General features: G+C 52.2%; 1 protein-coding gene and 1 long non-coding RNA gene across 6 annotated transcripts in view; both read left to right on the top strand.

Moving 5' to 3' along the window:
• Window positions 1–15,864, top strand: part of pde4ba (phosphodiesterase 4B, cAMP-specific a) — a 112,503-nt gene extending 96,639 nt beyond the window's left edge. For all 5 annotated transcript variants that reach the window (XM_084692425.1, XM_084692424.1, XM_084692428.1 and 2 more), the window contains 9 exons: window positions 8,778–8,871; window positions 11,578–11,753; window positions 11,879–11,977; window positions 12,086–12,250; window positions 12,830–12,929; window positions 13,052–13,206; window positions 13,306–13,428; window positions 14,271–14,453; window positions 14,620–15,864. In XM_084692425.1, the coding sequence (XP_084548551.1) occupies window positions 8,778–8,871; window positions 11,578–11,753; window positions 11,879–11,977; window positions 12,086–12,250; window positions 12,830–12,929; window positions 13,052–13,206; window positions 13,306–13,428; window positions 14,271–14,453; window positions 14,620–15,003 (1,479 nt within the window). In that variant the 3' untranslated portion in view covers window positions 15,004–15,864. The remainder of the gene's footprint in view (window positions 1–8,777; window positions 8,872–11,577; window positions 11,754–11,878; window positions 11,978–12,085; window positions 12,251–12,829; window positions 12,930–13,051; window positions 13,207–13,305; window positions 13,429–14,270; window positions 14,454–14,619) is intronic.
• Window positions 15,865–16,506: 642 nt separating this feature from the next.
• Window positions 16,507–17,500, top strand: part of LOC146221411 (uncharacterized) — a 1,306-nt gene continuing 312 nt past the window's right edge. The window contains exons 1-2 of the long non-coding RNA XR_014750740.1: window positions 16,507–16,664; window positions 16,706–17,500. The exon at window positions 16,706–17,500 is cut by the window's right edge and continues 312 nt beyond it. This is a non-coding gene — a long non-coding RNA (uncharacterized LOC146221411). The remainder of the gene's footprint in view (window positions 16,665–16,705) is intronic.

Here is a 17,500-nt window from a genome sequence, read left to right as displayed (position 1 = left end):
TTCCCCCTCTCACCTCCCCAGGAGAACACCCGCAAGCCTGCGCTCACCTCACCAGCCCAGCAAACACCTGCCAACGAATACGACTCTGCTAAACACAGATTCCAAACCCTCTCCTGTTGGCTGCTGCGTGTAGAACGTCTGCAAAGATAATGGCTGAGCGCTTAGGGAATCTGGCTAGTAATCTGAAGGTTGCCAGTTTGATTCCTGGCCATGCCAAATGAAGTTGTGCCCTTGGGCAAGGCACTTCACCCTACTTGCCTCGGGGGGGAATGTCCCTGTACTTACTGTGCTAAATGAGTAAACGTAAATGTAACTGTCATGCTGGCAGTTCTACTTCGGTTCTACTTTTCTACTTTGGTTTTTCAAGAGAAGTGTCTTCTCCTGAGCTTCAGGGTTGAGCTACCTCTTGTGTTTGTAGGAGAGCACTATGCTCTGACTGCCCCTTCTCACCCTGCCAGTGTTTGGCAAGCAGGAGGGTCATGCAGGCTGGCTGGATGACCAGACTCGAGGCTTGAAAGGTCACGGAAGGTCACGACTGTTGATCCACCGTCGACCTGGGTGACGTCTGTGCAACTGGTCATTTGGAGGCAATGGTTACTACTTCTGGGCAAAAAGTTCATTCTCATGGGTCACGGGTTGGGGTTAGGGTTATTTGTGGTTGTTGATGGGTGTTTCTGTGGTTAGACAGGACTGTGAGACGCCTCTGGGGTAAAGCTTGTAACTTCTCTGATAGCTGGACAACAGGATGTTCAGCGATCTAGCTGTGGGTCAACACAACAAACATGGGGAGGAAGATTTAGAATGGGTTAATTTGGGTGTTTTTATTGTGTGTGTGTGTGTGTGTCAGGGACTCCTGCTTCCTGTCTTCATGGTCCCGCTACTCAGCCAGACTACAATAGATTTCCCATCATGCCTTTGGGGCGTGTTGGTGGTCCCGTTGCTGTCGTCAAGACACAGGCAGGACTGGGGGGGCCATTTCCCAAAGACAACAGAGGAACATACTAGAACACACATTTGTCTGTCTGTGTGTGTGTCTGTCTGGCTGATGCAGAACTGATCCACATAGTGAGAAGGACTCACACAGCCCTGAGTCAGTGTACAAATCATTCCCCCTGATAATGGATAGATAAAGGCTTTCTACAGCTTTGCTCTGGAAGCACTTTGTCTGGGTCCCAGTGGGAGAACGTAAACACTGATATCAGTCCATCGTCACCGCTGGACAGAACACACTCCTGAAATACAGCATGACTCAGACAGCTCTGTGTGTGTGAGTGTGTGTGTGTGTGTATGCATGCATGTCCAGTGATAAGAAAGAACAAGAGTTTTGCAAAGCTCTTGTCACCGTCTGCATTCTGTAAGAACAGGTTATCTTGTCATCAACGTCCATCTGTGTTCCAGCTCTGGTGACAACATGAATGTTCAGTGACAATAGGTATGAACCACCATGTGTTTGAAATTGCGATCGGACTTGATATGTGCACCATTTAAGTGTGAATGTGTGTGTGTGTGTGTGTGTGCACGACTGGAGACTCTTGATCATACTGATATCCATCCCTCATAGGAAAAGTACCCCCGACTTGTTGCTTCTGTAAACTGGAGTGTTGCACAACAATCAGCAAGAGACTTTTTTTTTTTTTCAACACAAACTCATTTTTGTTGTGGCTTGCATCAAGCTTGGAAACTTTACTCCTAAAGACGCGACAGCATTTCCAAACCAGAGATCTCTAAGTTTACTCTCTTTGTCTCTGGCATTCTCTCCCAACTCCTTGCCCAAAGGTGAAACCAACACAGCTTTCTCAAGAGAGACTCGTCTCAGATTGCGTCTGCTTAGCGCGTGATGCCATTGCACTTCAGACACACGGCTGCAGAGCGGGCCTTGAAGAGGGTCCCCATATCTCCTCCAGGTGGCCGTCAACTCTCACCTGGTTCGCTTTTAAACAGGTCAAATCAAAACCCACCAGGGCAGAACAGCTTATGGAGGAAGCCGCTGTTTCAACCACCAACAAGAAGAGGATGTCCCGCTAGATTTATGGATGTTTTCCGTGTGTTTGCAGTGTAAACGTTACCCTGTACAGTAGCTGCAGCTCTGGGTAGAGACAGACGGGCTGAGTGAGAGAGCAAAGGGTTCTCGGCAGGGAGGGCGGACTTACCCCAAGATAGGGGTGTGTGCTTCAGGCACACACACACACACACACACACACAGTCTCACACAGCAGTCAGCTAGTGAGCCAGTGTAGTCAGGACCGTGAGAGCAGTGAGTCAGTGGAGCGCCCGTGTTTCTCAACCTCCACACACGTCACGAACGAGGCTCGGCCCTTTCTCTCTCTCTCTCACACACACACACACACACACACACACTCTCTGGCTCATACACTGCGCTGCACCTCGTCAGGAACATCAGTCTACTGTGTTGAGGCCAACCTGTCCACTGCACCATGGGAGCCTGCTACCTCGAGAAGAAAGACAGAAAGATAGGGAAGCTGAACGGCTGGAGAAAGGTATGTTTCACAAGGTTCAATATTTAGCGTTTGGAACTTTTTAGGGAATTTTGGAGATCTTTTTGTTGTTGCTTTGTTTGAAATCGTGTTGAAGGTGCTGGCTTTGCTAAACGTGTCTTCTCTGTCCTGGTGTAACTTTAGCTCAACTTTTGTGGGAGGTATTTTCACAAAGTATTTTTGCCAAGTGTTTCAATACTTCAGCTAATTCTTAGGAATTGGTCTTTGTATGGGATCTGAAGGCTTCTTTTGGCCAGTATATACTCCTACACTGTCTCTTCTGCGTGTCTGAGCAGAACAGAGATCAGACCTGACCTGTTTGTTGTGTTTGTGACGGCCGGCTGGTGCCCGTTGACTTCTTAGTCTGTCTTCTGAATCTTTTCAAACAGTTTTTTCTTTCACAATTGAGAACTTTCCGTCAGTTTGACGTTGTGGCTTGGTTAAAGTTGTGTGCGCTGTACAATGAAATGTGTGCGTCGTTTCTGAGTTAGGTTCAAGTTCAGTTGTTGCTTGGTAACTTGTTCGACAGTTTCCCTGAGGTGAACCGTCGCTGAGAAGAACCCGTCGCTGTTACTGAGTGCAGCGGGTGTTGTTGCTCACAGAACCAGACTGTTAGACCGCACTCACCTCCGTCAGATAATAAATAAACAAATACAAAAGTAAGACATGTGACAGGACACAAGAAGCAACTCAGGCGAGTTCCCTTCCTCTCGCGCTGGTCATCTGGAGCCTCACAAGGTCTCTGAACACGGCAGAGTGTTTCTAATGAGGAGAGAAGTTTCCATGGCAGCATGCCAAGCTTCCGAGGCATCGTCTCCCTCTGAGACTCCAGGTCACTCAGGGACTGGGGAGTGTCCAGGAGGGCTGTTCCTCAATACTCGACTTTCCAGGGTCCAATTCCCTCCTGCCCACCACCTCCACCACACTAAGGGCCCTGGGTTAGGGTTGGCACAGACAGACAGGCATGCTGTGCTCAGACAGATATGCAGACAGGCTGATGTGCACAGACAGGCAAACCACATCTGAACTTTGAGGCTTAAGATGAGCAGAGACGTCGAGTCGAGTGATCTGCCCTTATATCTCTCTCTCTCTCTCTCTCTCTCTCTCTCTCTCTCTCTCTCTCTCTCTCTCTCTCTCTCTCTCTCTTCCCCCCCCCCCCCCCCCCCCCCCCCCGAAGCTTTCTTGGCGGTCTCTCCTAACCTTTCCTTCGGAAAGCGTTGAACACCGACTGTAGGCGCGCAGCCGTCGATCAGCGTCCCTGTGGCGACAGCGAGGCGGGCGAGTGATTCAGACGCAGTGAGGGGTTGTGGGTTGATCCGGTTTATTAGCTGCGCTTCTCAGCAAACACACACACATCCTTCCTCATCTCAGACAAGGTTATGTCACCCTCCCTTCTTCTGGTCACCCTGCGTCAGATGGGAGGAAGTGGACACTGAGAGCAATCAGCTAGTCGAGCTATGACTACCACTTGAATCATTCCCATTTGATATTGAATAAGCCTAAATGTCTGGCCTAGGTAACATTTACATTTAGTCATTTAGCAGACGAACGTATCCAGAGCGACTTACAGTAAGTACAGGGACATTTTCCCAGAGGCAAGTAGGGTGAATAGCCTTGACACAACGTCATTTGGCACGGCCGGGAATCAAACCAACAACCATCTGGTTAATAGCCCGACTCCCTAACCGCTCAGCCATCTGACCCCCTTAACGCAATAGAAGCGCTCACGTGCCTCATTTGACAACCTCGGCTAGTCAAGGGTGGTAGAGAGCTTCCAGATCTCAAATCATCATGATCAGCTCTACAGTTGTTGCTCTGCTAACAGTCACGCCAGCTTTATGTTTGTCTGTCAGTCTGGCCCGGGTACACAGTGCCCACTAGTGGCCGACAGGGGAACAGCATGATGTGTCCTCGAAGGAATGAGACTTTGCAGTGTGCAGGAAGGAATGAAAGGAAACTATGCAGGCATTCGAAAGGTTCTGATGTGATATGATCTGATGACACAGTGTCCTGTGAACGAATGAATGAACATGTTGCAAGCCTGCATACCCTTAATGGAGGACTTCCTTTGTGTGTGTGTGTGTGTGTGTGTGTGTGTGTGTGTGTGCCTGTCTGTAAGAATCAACCTCTCTGAATGAAAAACTCCTAACCCTTAATTCCCTTCAGAATGAAATGCCATTCACCTCCGCTCCCGCTATGCCTGCTTGGTAACACAGACAGAGAGAGAGAGATTGTTTGATGTATTCTGGGGGAACATGCCCCCAGACCCCCTAGTTTTGCTCACAGGAAAAATAATAGGTTTTATCTAGGGACTAAGTCCCCTCAAAAGTGGGAACCTGGATTTGCCCCTTTCCAGGTGTGCTAGTGGACGTACACTCAGGCCTGGGCAGGTGTGCTTCGTGTGGGTTCTTCTTGCAGACGAGGAAGAGAAAGAATCTCAAATAACCATGCTGCATCTTGTTGCTCTCCAGTGGAGGAGAAAAACAGATTTTTCTCTTAAGCTTTTTTGCGCTCTCCCTCCCTCCCTCCCTCCCTCTCTCTCTCTCTCTCTCTCTCTCTCTCTCTCCCTCTCTCTCTCCCTTTCTCCTTCTTGCCTGGGGCGTGTGAACTCCTCTCTGACACGTTGCTCAGACCCCTGCTGTTATTTTTTTCTCATATGTGATGCAGAAAAAGATTATATAAAAAGGGATTCTACGTCTCCTCACTCTCACCCTCCCTCCCTCTCACCCTCCCTCCCTACCTTCTTCCTTTCCTTTTCTCTTTCCCCGCTCTCTCCCCATCTTTTTTGGTCTCATTCCATCTCTCTCTACCTCTCTCTCTCTTTCTGCAGTCAGAGGATAATCCCACCCATCAACAACCACAAATAACCCTAACCCCTCTCTCTCTCTGTCTCTCTCACATTTAGAAACAGGGCGTCCCTAGCTAGAAACGTATTGTTTATTACTGTTATTACTGTTTATTTCCGACGTCCTCATGGAAATCTTCCAATATTACGAAAGCATTGGAAACAAATATATTTCCCTATTGCTGTTGGGTGTGCATACTGTGCAGCCGCAGCAGTGTGTAGATGCTGGTGGTTCTGTAGATGACATGTTTGGGTACGTGGTGTCTGAGGTCGGGCTCCATGTGGCTGTATTCACCTGCTCCAAGGACTGGCCATTGATTCCCAGACACTGGGCCAGATATGAAGCTTGCTGACAGGTGAGAGAAAGAGAGAGAGAACCAGCGATTTTCAGTCAGCGTTGCCGAGCTGTGTGTGTGTGGTATGTGTGTGGTGTGTGTGTGTCCTCACGACTCCCGCCTTTCCGAAGGGGAACCCTTGCACTGCTGCAACACAGCAGTCACATGACACTGTTGCCATGGCGTCAGGATGTTCTGGTAATTGGTGCTCACGGTCCAGGCGTCTGGTAGGGGGGGGTGGGGGGGAGAGATTCACCTAAATTGGTGAAGGATGCAATTACCTACAATCTCTTGTTCTTTTTCTCCCTCCATATCCCTTGCTTCGTCTCTCTCTGTTCGCCGGGGTAAAAATAGCCTGTCGCAAACACCCCGGCAACCTCTAATATTATTATGGGCTGTGGATGATGAACATGCTCTGAGTCCTCCAAGCTGTCCCTCCTGAAAAACATCAGGTAACAGAGACATTACAGAAGTAGATGATAGAGATAATGTAGAGAGAACACACACACACTCACACACACACACACACACACTCACACACACACAGGCGTTCACATTCCTAAAAACGTGTTCCCATCTCAGCTCCCATTCCTGTTACTGAGGAAGATTATCCCCCCCCACACACACACACACACACACACAAACACACACTATCAGTAAAAATGGCCGAAAGCACAGCAGCACTTGTGCTTTTAGGATGAGAGGCATTCCCTACGTGGGTGGGAGGAAGAGAAGGGAGGAGCAGGATGAAATGGAATATCTGCAGTAGAGGAAGTGATGGAGAGAGGGGGCACCCTGATTCCTGGATCCCCCCTCCCCCCTCCTCCTCCTCCCCCCTCCTCCTCCTCCCCCTCCTCCTCCCCCCCCTCCTCCTCCCCCTCCTCCTCCTCCCCCTTCCTCCTCCTCCCCCCTCCTCCTCCTCCCCTCTCCTCCTCCTCCTCCTCCTCCTCCTCCCCCTCCTCCTCCTCCCCCCTCCTCCTCCTCCTCCTCCTCCCCCTCCTCCTCCTCCTCCCCCCTCCTCCTCCTCCTCCCCCCTCCTCCTCCTCCTCCCCCTCCTCCTCCTCCCCCTTCCTCCTCCTCCCCCCCCTCCTCCTCCCCCCCTCCTCCTCCTCCCCCCTCCTCCTCCTCCTCCCCCCTCCTCCTCCCCCCTCCTCCTCCTCCTCCTCCCCCCTCCTCCTCCTCCCCCCTCCTCCTCCTCCTCCCCCCTCCTCATGTGTGCTGCATGAAGCATGTTGCTGGGCTGGCAGACTAGAGCCCCGAAAAAAACAGAAAAGGGGAGGAGGGGGCGAGAGAGAGAGAGAGAGAGAGAGAGAGGGAGGGAGAGAGAGAGAGAGAGAGAGAGAGAGGGAGAGAGAGAGAGAGAGAGGTAGAGAGAGAGAAGGAGACAGAGAGAGGGAGAGAGAGAGAAACAGAGAGAGAGAGAGGGAGAGAGAGAGAGGGAGAAGGAGACAGAGAGAGAGGGAGAGAGAGAGAAACAGAGAGAGAGAGAAACAGAGAGAGAGAGAGAGAGAGAGAGAGAGGGAGAGAGCTGCAGCAGTGAGCGGTGAAGCGAGACAAACTGTAGAGGAACCCCCCCTCCAGTCAGATGAGCATCGCAGCGTGGTCTCTCTTTCTCCACCCCCCCCCCTCTCTCTCTCTCTCTCCTCCAATAGTCTCTCTCTCCGCCCCCTGCTTTTCAATTATTCATCCGTGCTCAGAGTTCTCCCTTCCCTGTGCTGCGCTGCCTCCAGTGCTCTGGATCTCCTCTCCCAGGACGCAGCTCCCTAGTCTGGCTACAGCGGCCGCCCCCGCCCCCCCACCGACCACCAGCCATGGAGCCCCAAAGCCGGACCAACGCTGAGAGAGAGAGAGCAAGCTGTCTTTCTGCCGCTGTGTGAGCCGTTGAGGCGAGGAGGAACCGAGAGCAGGAGAGAAGAGGGGGGTTTCCCGTTCATCTGCCGCTCTGGTTTAGTCGTGCGCGCGTCCGTGTGGTTCTGTTTGCGTGCGGTGGATTACAGCTCGGCTGCTGCTGGCTCTCTGTAGGCGAGACAAAACCACAGCCAAAATGCCTGAAGCCAACTACCTGCTCTCTGTGTCCTGGGGTTACATCAAGGTACGCTTGTTTTGCTGCCATGTAGGCTGCTGTTCCAGAGGCTGTTCTCTGAGGGGGGATGCAGGAGGGGGGCAATCGAATGATGTCGACCTGTTGACCGACCTGCTGTTGTGGTGTGTGTGGGCTGGATGGAGCTGGGTGTGGTGTGTGCTTGGGGGGGTGAAGGCTGTGTGCTCAGATATCCTGTCCATCCTGGGTCTCTGCAGCGCTGGTGCTAGTGCTGGTGTTAACCCAGATTGTCGTCACTGCAGTCTCCCTGTGTGAAACCACGTAGCTTAACGCAAACTGCCACCCATATCGGAATGGTTACAAACTGCCACCTATATCGGCATGGTTACATCCAGCTGTTTACCCTTATTTATTTACCAATGTGGACAAATAATATATGCATTTGATATGTGATATGATTTTATATGATACATATAATAAGGACAGATCATAAAGATGTGAGTGTTAAATGCTAAGATTGATAAATGTCCAAAGCGCTTGTGTTTTTGTCTGAATGTCGAGAACGTTGTTAGAAAAGTCTTTGAATTCTTTCCCAGTCATTTAATACTGTATGATATAATGTATTTATGTTATTAATGGGGTTTGTCCTCATGTAAACTGGAGGATTTAAGATGGTGCTGGTGGTTTTACTTGAACTCCGTCACTAGATCTCACTATCTTCCATGTTGCTGCTGGAAACCTGATGATGCCATTCTCTTTGTTCTCCCCCTCTCTCCTCTCCCCCTCTCTCCTCTCCTCTCCCCCTCTCTCCTCTCCTCTCCCCCTCTCTCCTCTTTTCTCTCCCCCTCTTTTCTTTCCTTTCTCCCTCTCTCCTCTCCCCCTCTCTCCCCTCTCCTCTCCTCTCTCCCCCTCCCCCTCTCTCCCTGTCTCTCCTCTCCCCCTCTCTCTCCTCTCCCTCCCCCTCTCTCTCCTATCTCCTCTCCTCCCCCTCTCTGTCCTCTCATCTCTCTCTCCTCTCCCTCTCTCTCCTCCCCCCCTCTTCTATCTCCTCTCTCCTCCAGTTCAAGAGGATGTTGAACAGAGAGCTAACACACCTCTCAGAGATGAGTCGTTCTGGAAACCAGGTGTCCGAGTTCATCTCCAACACCTTCCTAGGTAATGACCCCCCCCCCCACACACACACACACACACACACGTCAAATTCAGCTGCCATCGATTTCCCCCAAATCCAGAAGATCCTCAAAAGCAAACTAAACCAATAGTGGTCCGTGCGTAGCCCCCCGTGCGCTGCGGGAAGTGCTGCAGTGCGTGTTGTGATGTTCGTCTAGCCTCCATCTTGGTCGAGTCGTCTGGGGTTTGGTGGAGGCGTGTTGTGAAACACTGCGTCATTTACCTTCTCTTGTGTTCACCCCCTCCGGTGGAAAGCCTACCTTTACAGCAGGCGCTAGCCTGGACTGTTGCGCTTTAGCTAACAGGGCGTCGTCTTCGGAAGCTTGATTGACAGGTGAGCTTGTTAGCAGGTGGACTGAGAGGGCAGCGACTACTGCCCCCGTCGAGGAAGACAGGCAGGCAGGCAGACAGACAGACAAGCAGAGAGACAGACAGACAGAGAGACAGACAGACAGGCAGGCAGGCAGGCAGAGAGACAGACAGACAGGCAGAGAGACAGAGAGACAGGCACACAGACAGGCAGACAGACAGACAGGCAGGCAGGCAGAGAGACAGACAGGCAGAGAGACAGAGAGACAGACAGACAGGCACACAGACAGACAGGCACACAGGCAGACAGACAGACAGACAGACAGACAGACAGACAGACAGACAGACAGACAGACAGACAGAAAGACAGGCAGGCAGGCAGAGAGACAGACAGACAGACAGGCAGACAGACAGGCACACAGGCAGACAGACAGACAGACAGACAGACAGACAGACAGACAGACAGGCAGGCAGACAGACAGGCAGACAGGCAGACAGGCAGGCAGGCAGGCAGGCAGGCAGAGAGACAGACAGACAGACAGACAGACAGGCAGACAGACAGGCACACAGGCAGACAGACAGACAGACAGACAGGCAGACAGACAGGCACACAGACAGGCAGACAGACAGGCACACAGACAGACAGACAGGCAGGCAGGCAAGCACATGGGGGAGGGGAGAGTGGGGGGGGGGTTGGGGGGTGGGATCCCCCTCACTGCTGTGAGCTGCTTATCTTGGTGACTCATCCCCCTTTCCCAGTTTGTGCATCTGTGTGTAAGTCTACCTCTCTCTCTCTGTCTGTAAGTCTCCTCTCTCTCTCTGTCTGTAAGTCTACCTCTCTCTCTCTGTCTGTAAGTCTCCTCTCCCTCTCTCTCTCTGTCTGTAAGTCTCCTCTCTCTCTCTCTCTCTCTCTCTCTCTCTCTCTCTCTCTCTCTCTCTCTCTCTCTCTCTCTGTCTGTAAGTCTCCTCTCCCTCTCTCTCTCTCTGTCTGTAAGTCTCCTCTCTCTCTCTCTCTCTCTCTCTGTCTGTAAGTCTCTCTCTCTCTCTCTGTCTGTAAGTCTCTCTCTCTCTCTCTCTCTCTCTCTCTCTCTCTGTCTGTAAGTCTCCTCTCTCTCTCTCTCTCTCTCTCTCTGTCTGTAAGTCTCCTCTCTCTCTCTCCCTCTCTCTCTCTGTCTGTAAGTCTCCTCTCTCTCTCTCCCTCTCTCTCTCTGTCTGTAAGTCTCCTCTCTCTCTCTCTCTCTCCCTCTCTCTCTCGCCTGCCTCCCTCCCCCTCCATCTTTCCTTCCCTCTGCCTGAGGTAGTGAGTGTGTAGGTGGAATGGAGAGGGGGGGTCTGGAGGGGATAGAGATGGATCCAGAGCTTAGTGGAGAGAGCATCCAGAGAGAGCCAGCCACCTGGTCGCTCAGCTGAGCAGAGCGCCTGGCTGGGATTCACTGGGATACTCACAACGCCTCACTGTTGTTACGGGGGGCGTGGTCAGGGCCCAGTGTTGGAGAATGATAGAGAGAGAGAGAGACAGACAGAGAGAGACAGAGAGAGACAGAGAGAGACAGAGAGAGACAGAGAGAGAGACAGAGAGAGAGACAGAGAGAGAGACAGAGAGAGACAGAGAGAGACAGAGAGAGAGACAGAGAGAGACAGAGAGAGACAGAGAGAGACAGAGAGAGACAGAGAGAGACAGAGAGAGACAGAAAGAGAGAGAGAGAGACAGAGAGAGACAGAGAGAGACAGAGAGAGACAGAGAGATGGCACAGGCAGCATGTCTGATGTCTGGACAGAGAGAGCAGGAGAGGAAGGGGGAGGCAGTAATGAATAGGAGGTCGCTTCATTCCTCTCGCTTCCCATCCAGCACATGTCTGAGCATTTCTAATCACCACTCTCAATTATGACTGAAGGACAGACAGAGACAGAGAGAGAGAGAGAGAGACGGGGGAGGAGGGAGGGAGGGAGGGGGCAGTGATTATTTGAATTACTGCAGCCATAATTGAATAACACTCAGTTGTTCCAGGCTGGGAGTCAGGGGTGCTTGGAGGTGTTGAGGCTTGACTGATGACTGGGGGGGAAAGGGGGGGGTCCTAAATAGGAAAGAAAGAAAGAAAGAGCAAAAGAGTGAGAGGGTGAGGGCAGGGCAGGGCAGGGCAGGGCAGGGCAGGGTAGGGCAGGGCAGGGTAGGGCAGGGCAGGGCAGGGCAGGGCAGGGCAGGGCAGGGCAGGGTAGGGTAGAGTAGGGCAGAGAGTTATGTATGAATGAGTGTGTTCTTGCTTGGGTCAAGCTCTGTTTAGAAAGGCGAGGGTCCGACTGTCACTGCCCTGCGAAGTGAAACCCAACATGAACCACGTGCTGAGTCAGTGAACGTCATTTCCCCCCTCTCTCCCTCCTCAGACAAGCAGAACGATGTGGAGATCCCATCCCCTCCCCCCAGTGCTCGGGAGAGGAAGAAGAAGGCTCTGATGACCCAGATCAGCGGGGTCAAGAAGGTGGCTCACGGCCCCTCCCTCTCCACCAGCTGCATCTCACGCTTCGGGGTCAAGACCGACAAGGAGGACCTGCTCTCCAAGGTGTGTGTGTGTGTTTACATTTAGTCATTTTACTGAATGTTTACGTGTTACTGTGTGTGTGTGAGAATCCCCCCCCTCCCCCCCCCCCCACGTACCTAACTGCCCCCCCCTCTCTTGACCCCAAGGAGCTGGAAGACCTAAACAAGTGGGGCCTTAACATCTTCACCGTGTCTGAGTACTCCAACCACAGACCACTCACCTGCATCATGTACGCCATCTTCCAGGTAGAGACCCTCCCCCCCCCCACACACACACACAGACTACACACACACACTACACAACACACACTACACAACACACAGACAGTAACAGGACCTGCTCTCCCCTGGTAGGAGCGAGACCTGCTGAAGACCTTCAAGATCCCCACCGACACGCTGGTGGCCTACATGATGACCCTGGAGGATCACTACCACTCAGACGTGGCCTACCACAACAGCCTGCACGCTGCGGACGTAGCTCAGTCCACACACATCCTGCTGTCCACCCCCGCTCTGGACGTGAGTCTGACCCCTGACCCTCCTCCTCCCCCCCCTCCTTCCTCCTCCCCTCCCTCCTCCTCCTCCCCCTCCTCCTCCCCCCTAACCCACGCTTCTCCTCACCCCTGATTCCCTGCTCAAGGTCCTTCAGCTCTCCCCTTCCCCTCCCTGTCTCCAGACTCAAGTAGTCCTCATCCTCCCCTCCCTCCTCACCCTCCCTCCCCTCCCTCCTCACCCCCCCCCCCTCCCCTCCCTCCTCTCCTCTCCACTTAGTTTTTTTTTTACCTCAACTTTCTCACAGCTTCTCTCAGAGGCCGGTCTATAAATACCTCTTCACTGTGCCGTGACGCAGTCTAGCAACACGAGCTTCTCCAGGCGTCATCGCTCCCTGTGCCCCTGCTCAGCCCTGTCTGGATGTTTTATGAGCTTTGGCTGCCGCTCCCGGCCAGCTAGCCTCTTAAGAGAGCATCCCAACAGAGAGAGCTAGCTACAGCAGAGCTGTCAGACTGCGCGTGTTAGCCTGTTAGCGTGCTAGCCTGTTAGCGAGCTAGCAAAAAAACCCGATGTCTAACACTCTCTCCCCCTCTCTCCCCCTCCCAGGCAGTCTTCACGGATCTGGAGATCTTAGCGGCCATCTTTGCCGCGGCCATCCATGATGTGGACCACCCGGGAGTGTCGAACCAGTTCCTAATCAACACCAGTGAGTCTCTCGTCGCATTCACACAAACTCCACTGCAACGCTTTTCTCACGCCGAGTCGTTCTTGCTGTGCGAGCGCGGAAAAAACGTTCTCCTCACCAAACGTGTGTATGTGTCCGTCCAGATTCGGAGTTGGCGCTCATGTACAATGACGAGTCTGTCCTGGAGAACCACCACCTGGCAGTGGGCTTCAAGCTGCTGCAGGAGGACAACTGCGACATCTTCCAGAACCTTCCCAAGAAGCAGAGGCAGTCCCTCAGGAAGATGGTCATCGACATGGTGAGTGACGGCACCGTCGACCTATCAGAACCGAGGGGCGGGGTGCTGTGCCGTCCAATCAGTGCAGCTGATGTTGGATTGTGTTTCTCCCGGCTCCAGGTATTGGCTACAGACATGTCCAAACACATGAGCCTTTTGGCTGATCTGAAGACCATGGTAGAGACAAAGAAGGTGACCAGTTCTGGTGTTCTGCTGCTGGACAACTACACCGACAGAATACAGGTGTGTGTTTTACTGTGTGTGTGTGTGTGTGTTTTAATGTGTGTGTGTGTGGCAGCCCTCTATATATTAGCTTTCCACAAAGGGATCAATAGTAACTTATGACCCCAGCTTTTAGCTTCCTCTACTCTACCCCGTATCACTCCCTCCATCACTCTAACACCCTCCCACCCCCCATCACTCCCTCCATCACTCTAACACCCTCCCACCCCCCATCACTCTAACACCCTCCCGGCCCCCATCACTCCCTCCATCACTCTAACACCCTCCCACCCTCCATCACTCTAACACCCTCCCACCCCCCATCACTCCCTCCATCACTCTAACACCCTCCCACCCTCCATCACTCTAACACCCTCCCACCCCCCATCACTCCCTCCATCACTCTAACACCCTCCCACCCCCCATCACTCTAACACCCTCCCACCCCCCATCACTCTAACACCCTCCCACCCCCCATCACTCCCTCCATCACTCTAACACCCTCCCACCCTCCATCACTCTAACACCCTCCCACCCCCCATCACTCCCTCCATCACTCTAACACCCTCCCACCCCCCATCACTCCCTCCATCACTCTAACACCCTCCCACCCTCCATCACTCTAACACCCTCCCACCCCCCATCACTCCCTCCATCACTCTAACACCCTCCCACCCCCCATCACTCTAACACCCTCCCACCCTCCATCACTCTAACACCCTCCCACCCCCATCCCTCCCTCCCTCCTCTCTGTTATCCACCCCTCTTTTCCTCCTCATCCTCCCCCTCCCCTTCCCTCCTTCTTTCCCTCCTTCCCTCCTTCCTTCCTTCCTCTCCTGATGGTCCTCTGTGTTGTGGTGCAGGTGCTGAGGAACATGGTCCACTGTGCCGACCTCAGCAACCCCACCAAGTCCCTGGAGCTGTACAGGCAGTGGACGGATCGCATCATGGACGAGTTCTTCAGCCAGGGCGACCGGGAGAGGGAGCGAGGCATGGAGATCAGCCCCATGTGTGACAAACACACCGCTTCAGTGGAGAAGAGCCAGGTGGGTCTCTCTCACACACACACACACACACACACACATCAACCCACACACACGCACGTCAACACACACATCAACACAAGCATGCACTTATAGTTGGGGGGTAGTTTGCGCACACACACACACACTCGCACGCTGACTCCCCCCTCCCCCTCCTGGCCCTCCCCAGGTGGGCTTTATCGACTACATCGTGCACCCCCTGTGGGAGACGTGGGGGGACCTGGTCCATCCCGACGCCCAGGACATCCTGGACACCCTGGAGGACAACCGCAACTGGTACCAGAGCATGATCCCTCAGAGCCCCTCCCCGCCCTTCTACGACCAGGGTGTGGACGGCCACGGGGGGCAGGGCGGAGACAAGTTCCAGTTTGAGCTCACGCTGGAGGAGGAGGACTCTGAGTGCACGGAGAAGGAGGACCAGAGCCAGGAGGAGGAGGAGGAGGAGGAGGACAGCCTGGCGCGCTCCACTCTGGACCTCTCAGACAGCCAGGAGGCCATGGAGCCGGGGTGCGTCCAGATCGTCACACACGACGCCTCGCCCACCGACACATAGGAGAGCATGGAGGGGCGTGGCTCTGCACCGCGCCACCGTGTCTAGTTTGAACAAGGAGAGATCCTGCAGTCGTGCTTTGAACGAGGCCCGCCAGGCCCCCGTGTGAGCCAGGAGGGGGGGTGTTGCTCTTGAGTTAGGAGCCGGCAGAGGGAGAGTTTCAGTCAACCGGCTAGCGAGTTCTCAGGAACAACTGAGCACTGCAGAACATTACTGGGACTGAGGAGGCGTGCGGCTGGAGAACTGAAGGATTGTGGGACAGTTCGGTTGTTTTTTCTTTTTCTTTTTTTCCGAACTGACGTCCGTGACGTTGACACTACTGAGAGAAGTTTTGTACCTTGTGACCTTTCTACGGCGCCGGGATGCCAGGAGGCAGCAGACGAACTACTGATGGACCTGCGTTTGTATCGCCAGTGAGAGAAAAAAAGGGTTTACTTTTTTCCTTGTAACATTTGTCAAAGGACTTTTGTGTGCCTTTTTTACTATTGTCTTTTTACTAGTTTTTTATTTATTGAACACACTTTAGTATGTACGTGATTTTTGTTTTGTTTTTCTTCGTAAGAATATTTGAAAGCTGAAGAGCAAAATCCTTTTGTATATCCGACAGAGAACAGTCTTCCGTGTATTGGGCAATAGAGAACTACAAACAACTTTAGACAAACAAACCTTGGACTAACTCATCAATAACAAACATGAATTCCCATGATAGACGCACAGTCTTGTTATCTTTCAGTTTCAATCCAAGCACAAAAAATATATATGTTTAATGTGTGGATTTCAAAAAAAGGTATGTTCTATGTCGATTTAAGTGTCAGATTTCACTGTTGATTTTTTTAACCTCAAATACACATCTTTCTGAAATCACCTGCTCTCTTTCACCTTCCCTCCAACTGTTACCGCGGGCGACGAATATTTCCCCCTCTCGCCCCCCTCAGTGTGGTTACTATCCTGATTTCCAAGCTGTCCACAGAAGTGTCTTCACAGCGTCTGCCTGAAGAGCACCGCTCTTCATGTTAGCCTAAATCAGCGAGGGTCACACCCATTCTGATGTTCCCGCCCCCCTGCCTCGCTCCAATCAGGCCCAGTCCTAATGGTGAAAGGTGCCCTGACGACCTGCCTCACTGAAAATCGCTGGAAGTTGCTAAAAAAAAAAAGAGAGAGAAAGGGAGGCGAGGCGTTGACGTAAGCGCTTTCTCTCTTACCTCCACGCCCCGATCCTCGGATCACATGTTATATCAGATGTCCCTGCAGGTTATTAGGACGGAACACTGAGAGGTCATTCTACCAAACCCAAGAGAAAAGGAAAAACTATTTCTCGAGAAAGAGAGGAAGGAGATTGAGTGGAGGAGGGGGAGGAACTGAGGGAACTTGAGATACTGTTACCTAACCAAAGGTCCTTCACTACAGTGTGTTGGAAGGTGTGTGTGTGTGTGTGGGGGGGGGGGGGGGGGGGGGCTGGGGGGCTGGGGAGGGGGGGGGCTGGGGGGGGTGGGGGGCTGGGGAGGGGAGGGGGGGTTCCTCCATGACTGGTTTTCATGGAGCTCTTAGTAAGCATCTAGAAATTATTTTTCACTCACTCTTGGTTTACTGACAGACTCAAAGGAACATCGGCTACCTTGTCGTCTTCAGTCACATCACCAGCTAAGTGGCAGGTGTGTGCGTGTGTGTGTGTGTGTGTGCACATACAGGCTGCGTGTGTGAGCAGGTGTGTGTGTGTGTGCACATACAGGCTGCATGTGTGAGCAGGTGTGTGTGTGTGTGTGTGTGCGTGTGCCTACGTGTGTGTGTCTCCTCTCTGTCACATGACCTTACGTACCCACAAGAGTCCTCGTACTGTTTGTCACTAGAGCTCAAGTTGGTCCTTTGCTGTTTATAACAGTGGATTTATTATATTTTATCCTGTAAATAAGAACTGGTTCAGTGTAAATCGATTTTAATTTATATGCACTTGCATTACCTGGATGTGGTGGTGTCTGACGTGAACAAGGCTCCGCTTCGGAGTCCTTTTATATCCTTGTATTATATATTGTTTAGGTTTTTTATATATATATATATAAATAAATATATATAAATATATAACTATATATTCGCACATGTTTTGAGTGCCCTAACTAGCAGCTAAAGAGACATATATATAACCCTAACTCATGGGCGGTATCGAAGACGTTAGAAAACGTAGATTTAGGACGTCTACAAGCCTGTTGTAGAGCGAGACACTGGATGCGTCAGCAGAATCGGATCCAGATCGAGTCTCTCCAGTCAGCAACTTGTGGGGATCACGGCTCCCTTCCAACCACATTGAGAGCAGATTGCTGATCGAGTTTCAGATTTTCGAGTTTAAACGTCAGCAAGAAATAACATCATGAAATCGTACAGGACAAACACCTCTCCTAACATGTCACACTCCATGTACAGTAGATATCCAGGGCGGGTATTGGTAGCATGCTACAATAGTCAACAGCACCGGTGTGAAATCGTTATGAATTACGAAAAATGTGAT

The sequence above is a fragment of the Hypomesus nipponensis genome, chromosome 26, assembly GCF_054491055.1.
Source record: "Hypomesus nipponensis isolate SF chromosome 26, ASM5449105v1, whole genome shotgun sequence".
NCBI classification, from domain to species: domain Eukaryota; kingdom Metazoa; phylum Chordata; class Actinopteri; order Osmeriformes; family Osmeridae; genus Hypomesus; species Hypomesus nipponensis.
Note: the sequence above shows the minus strand (reverse complement) of the source record. Positions and strands in the feature narration are given on the sequence as shown.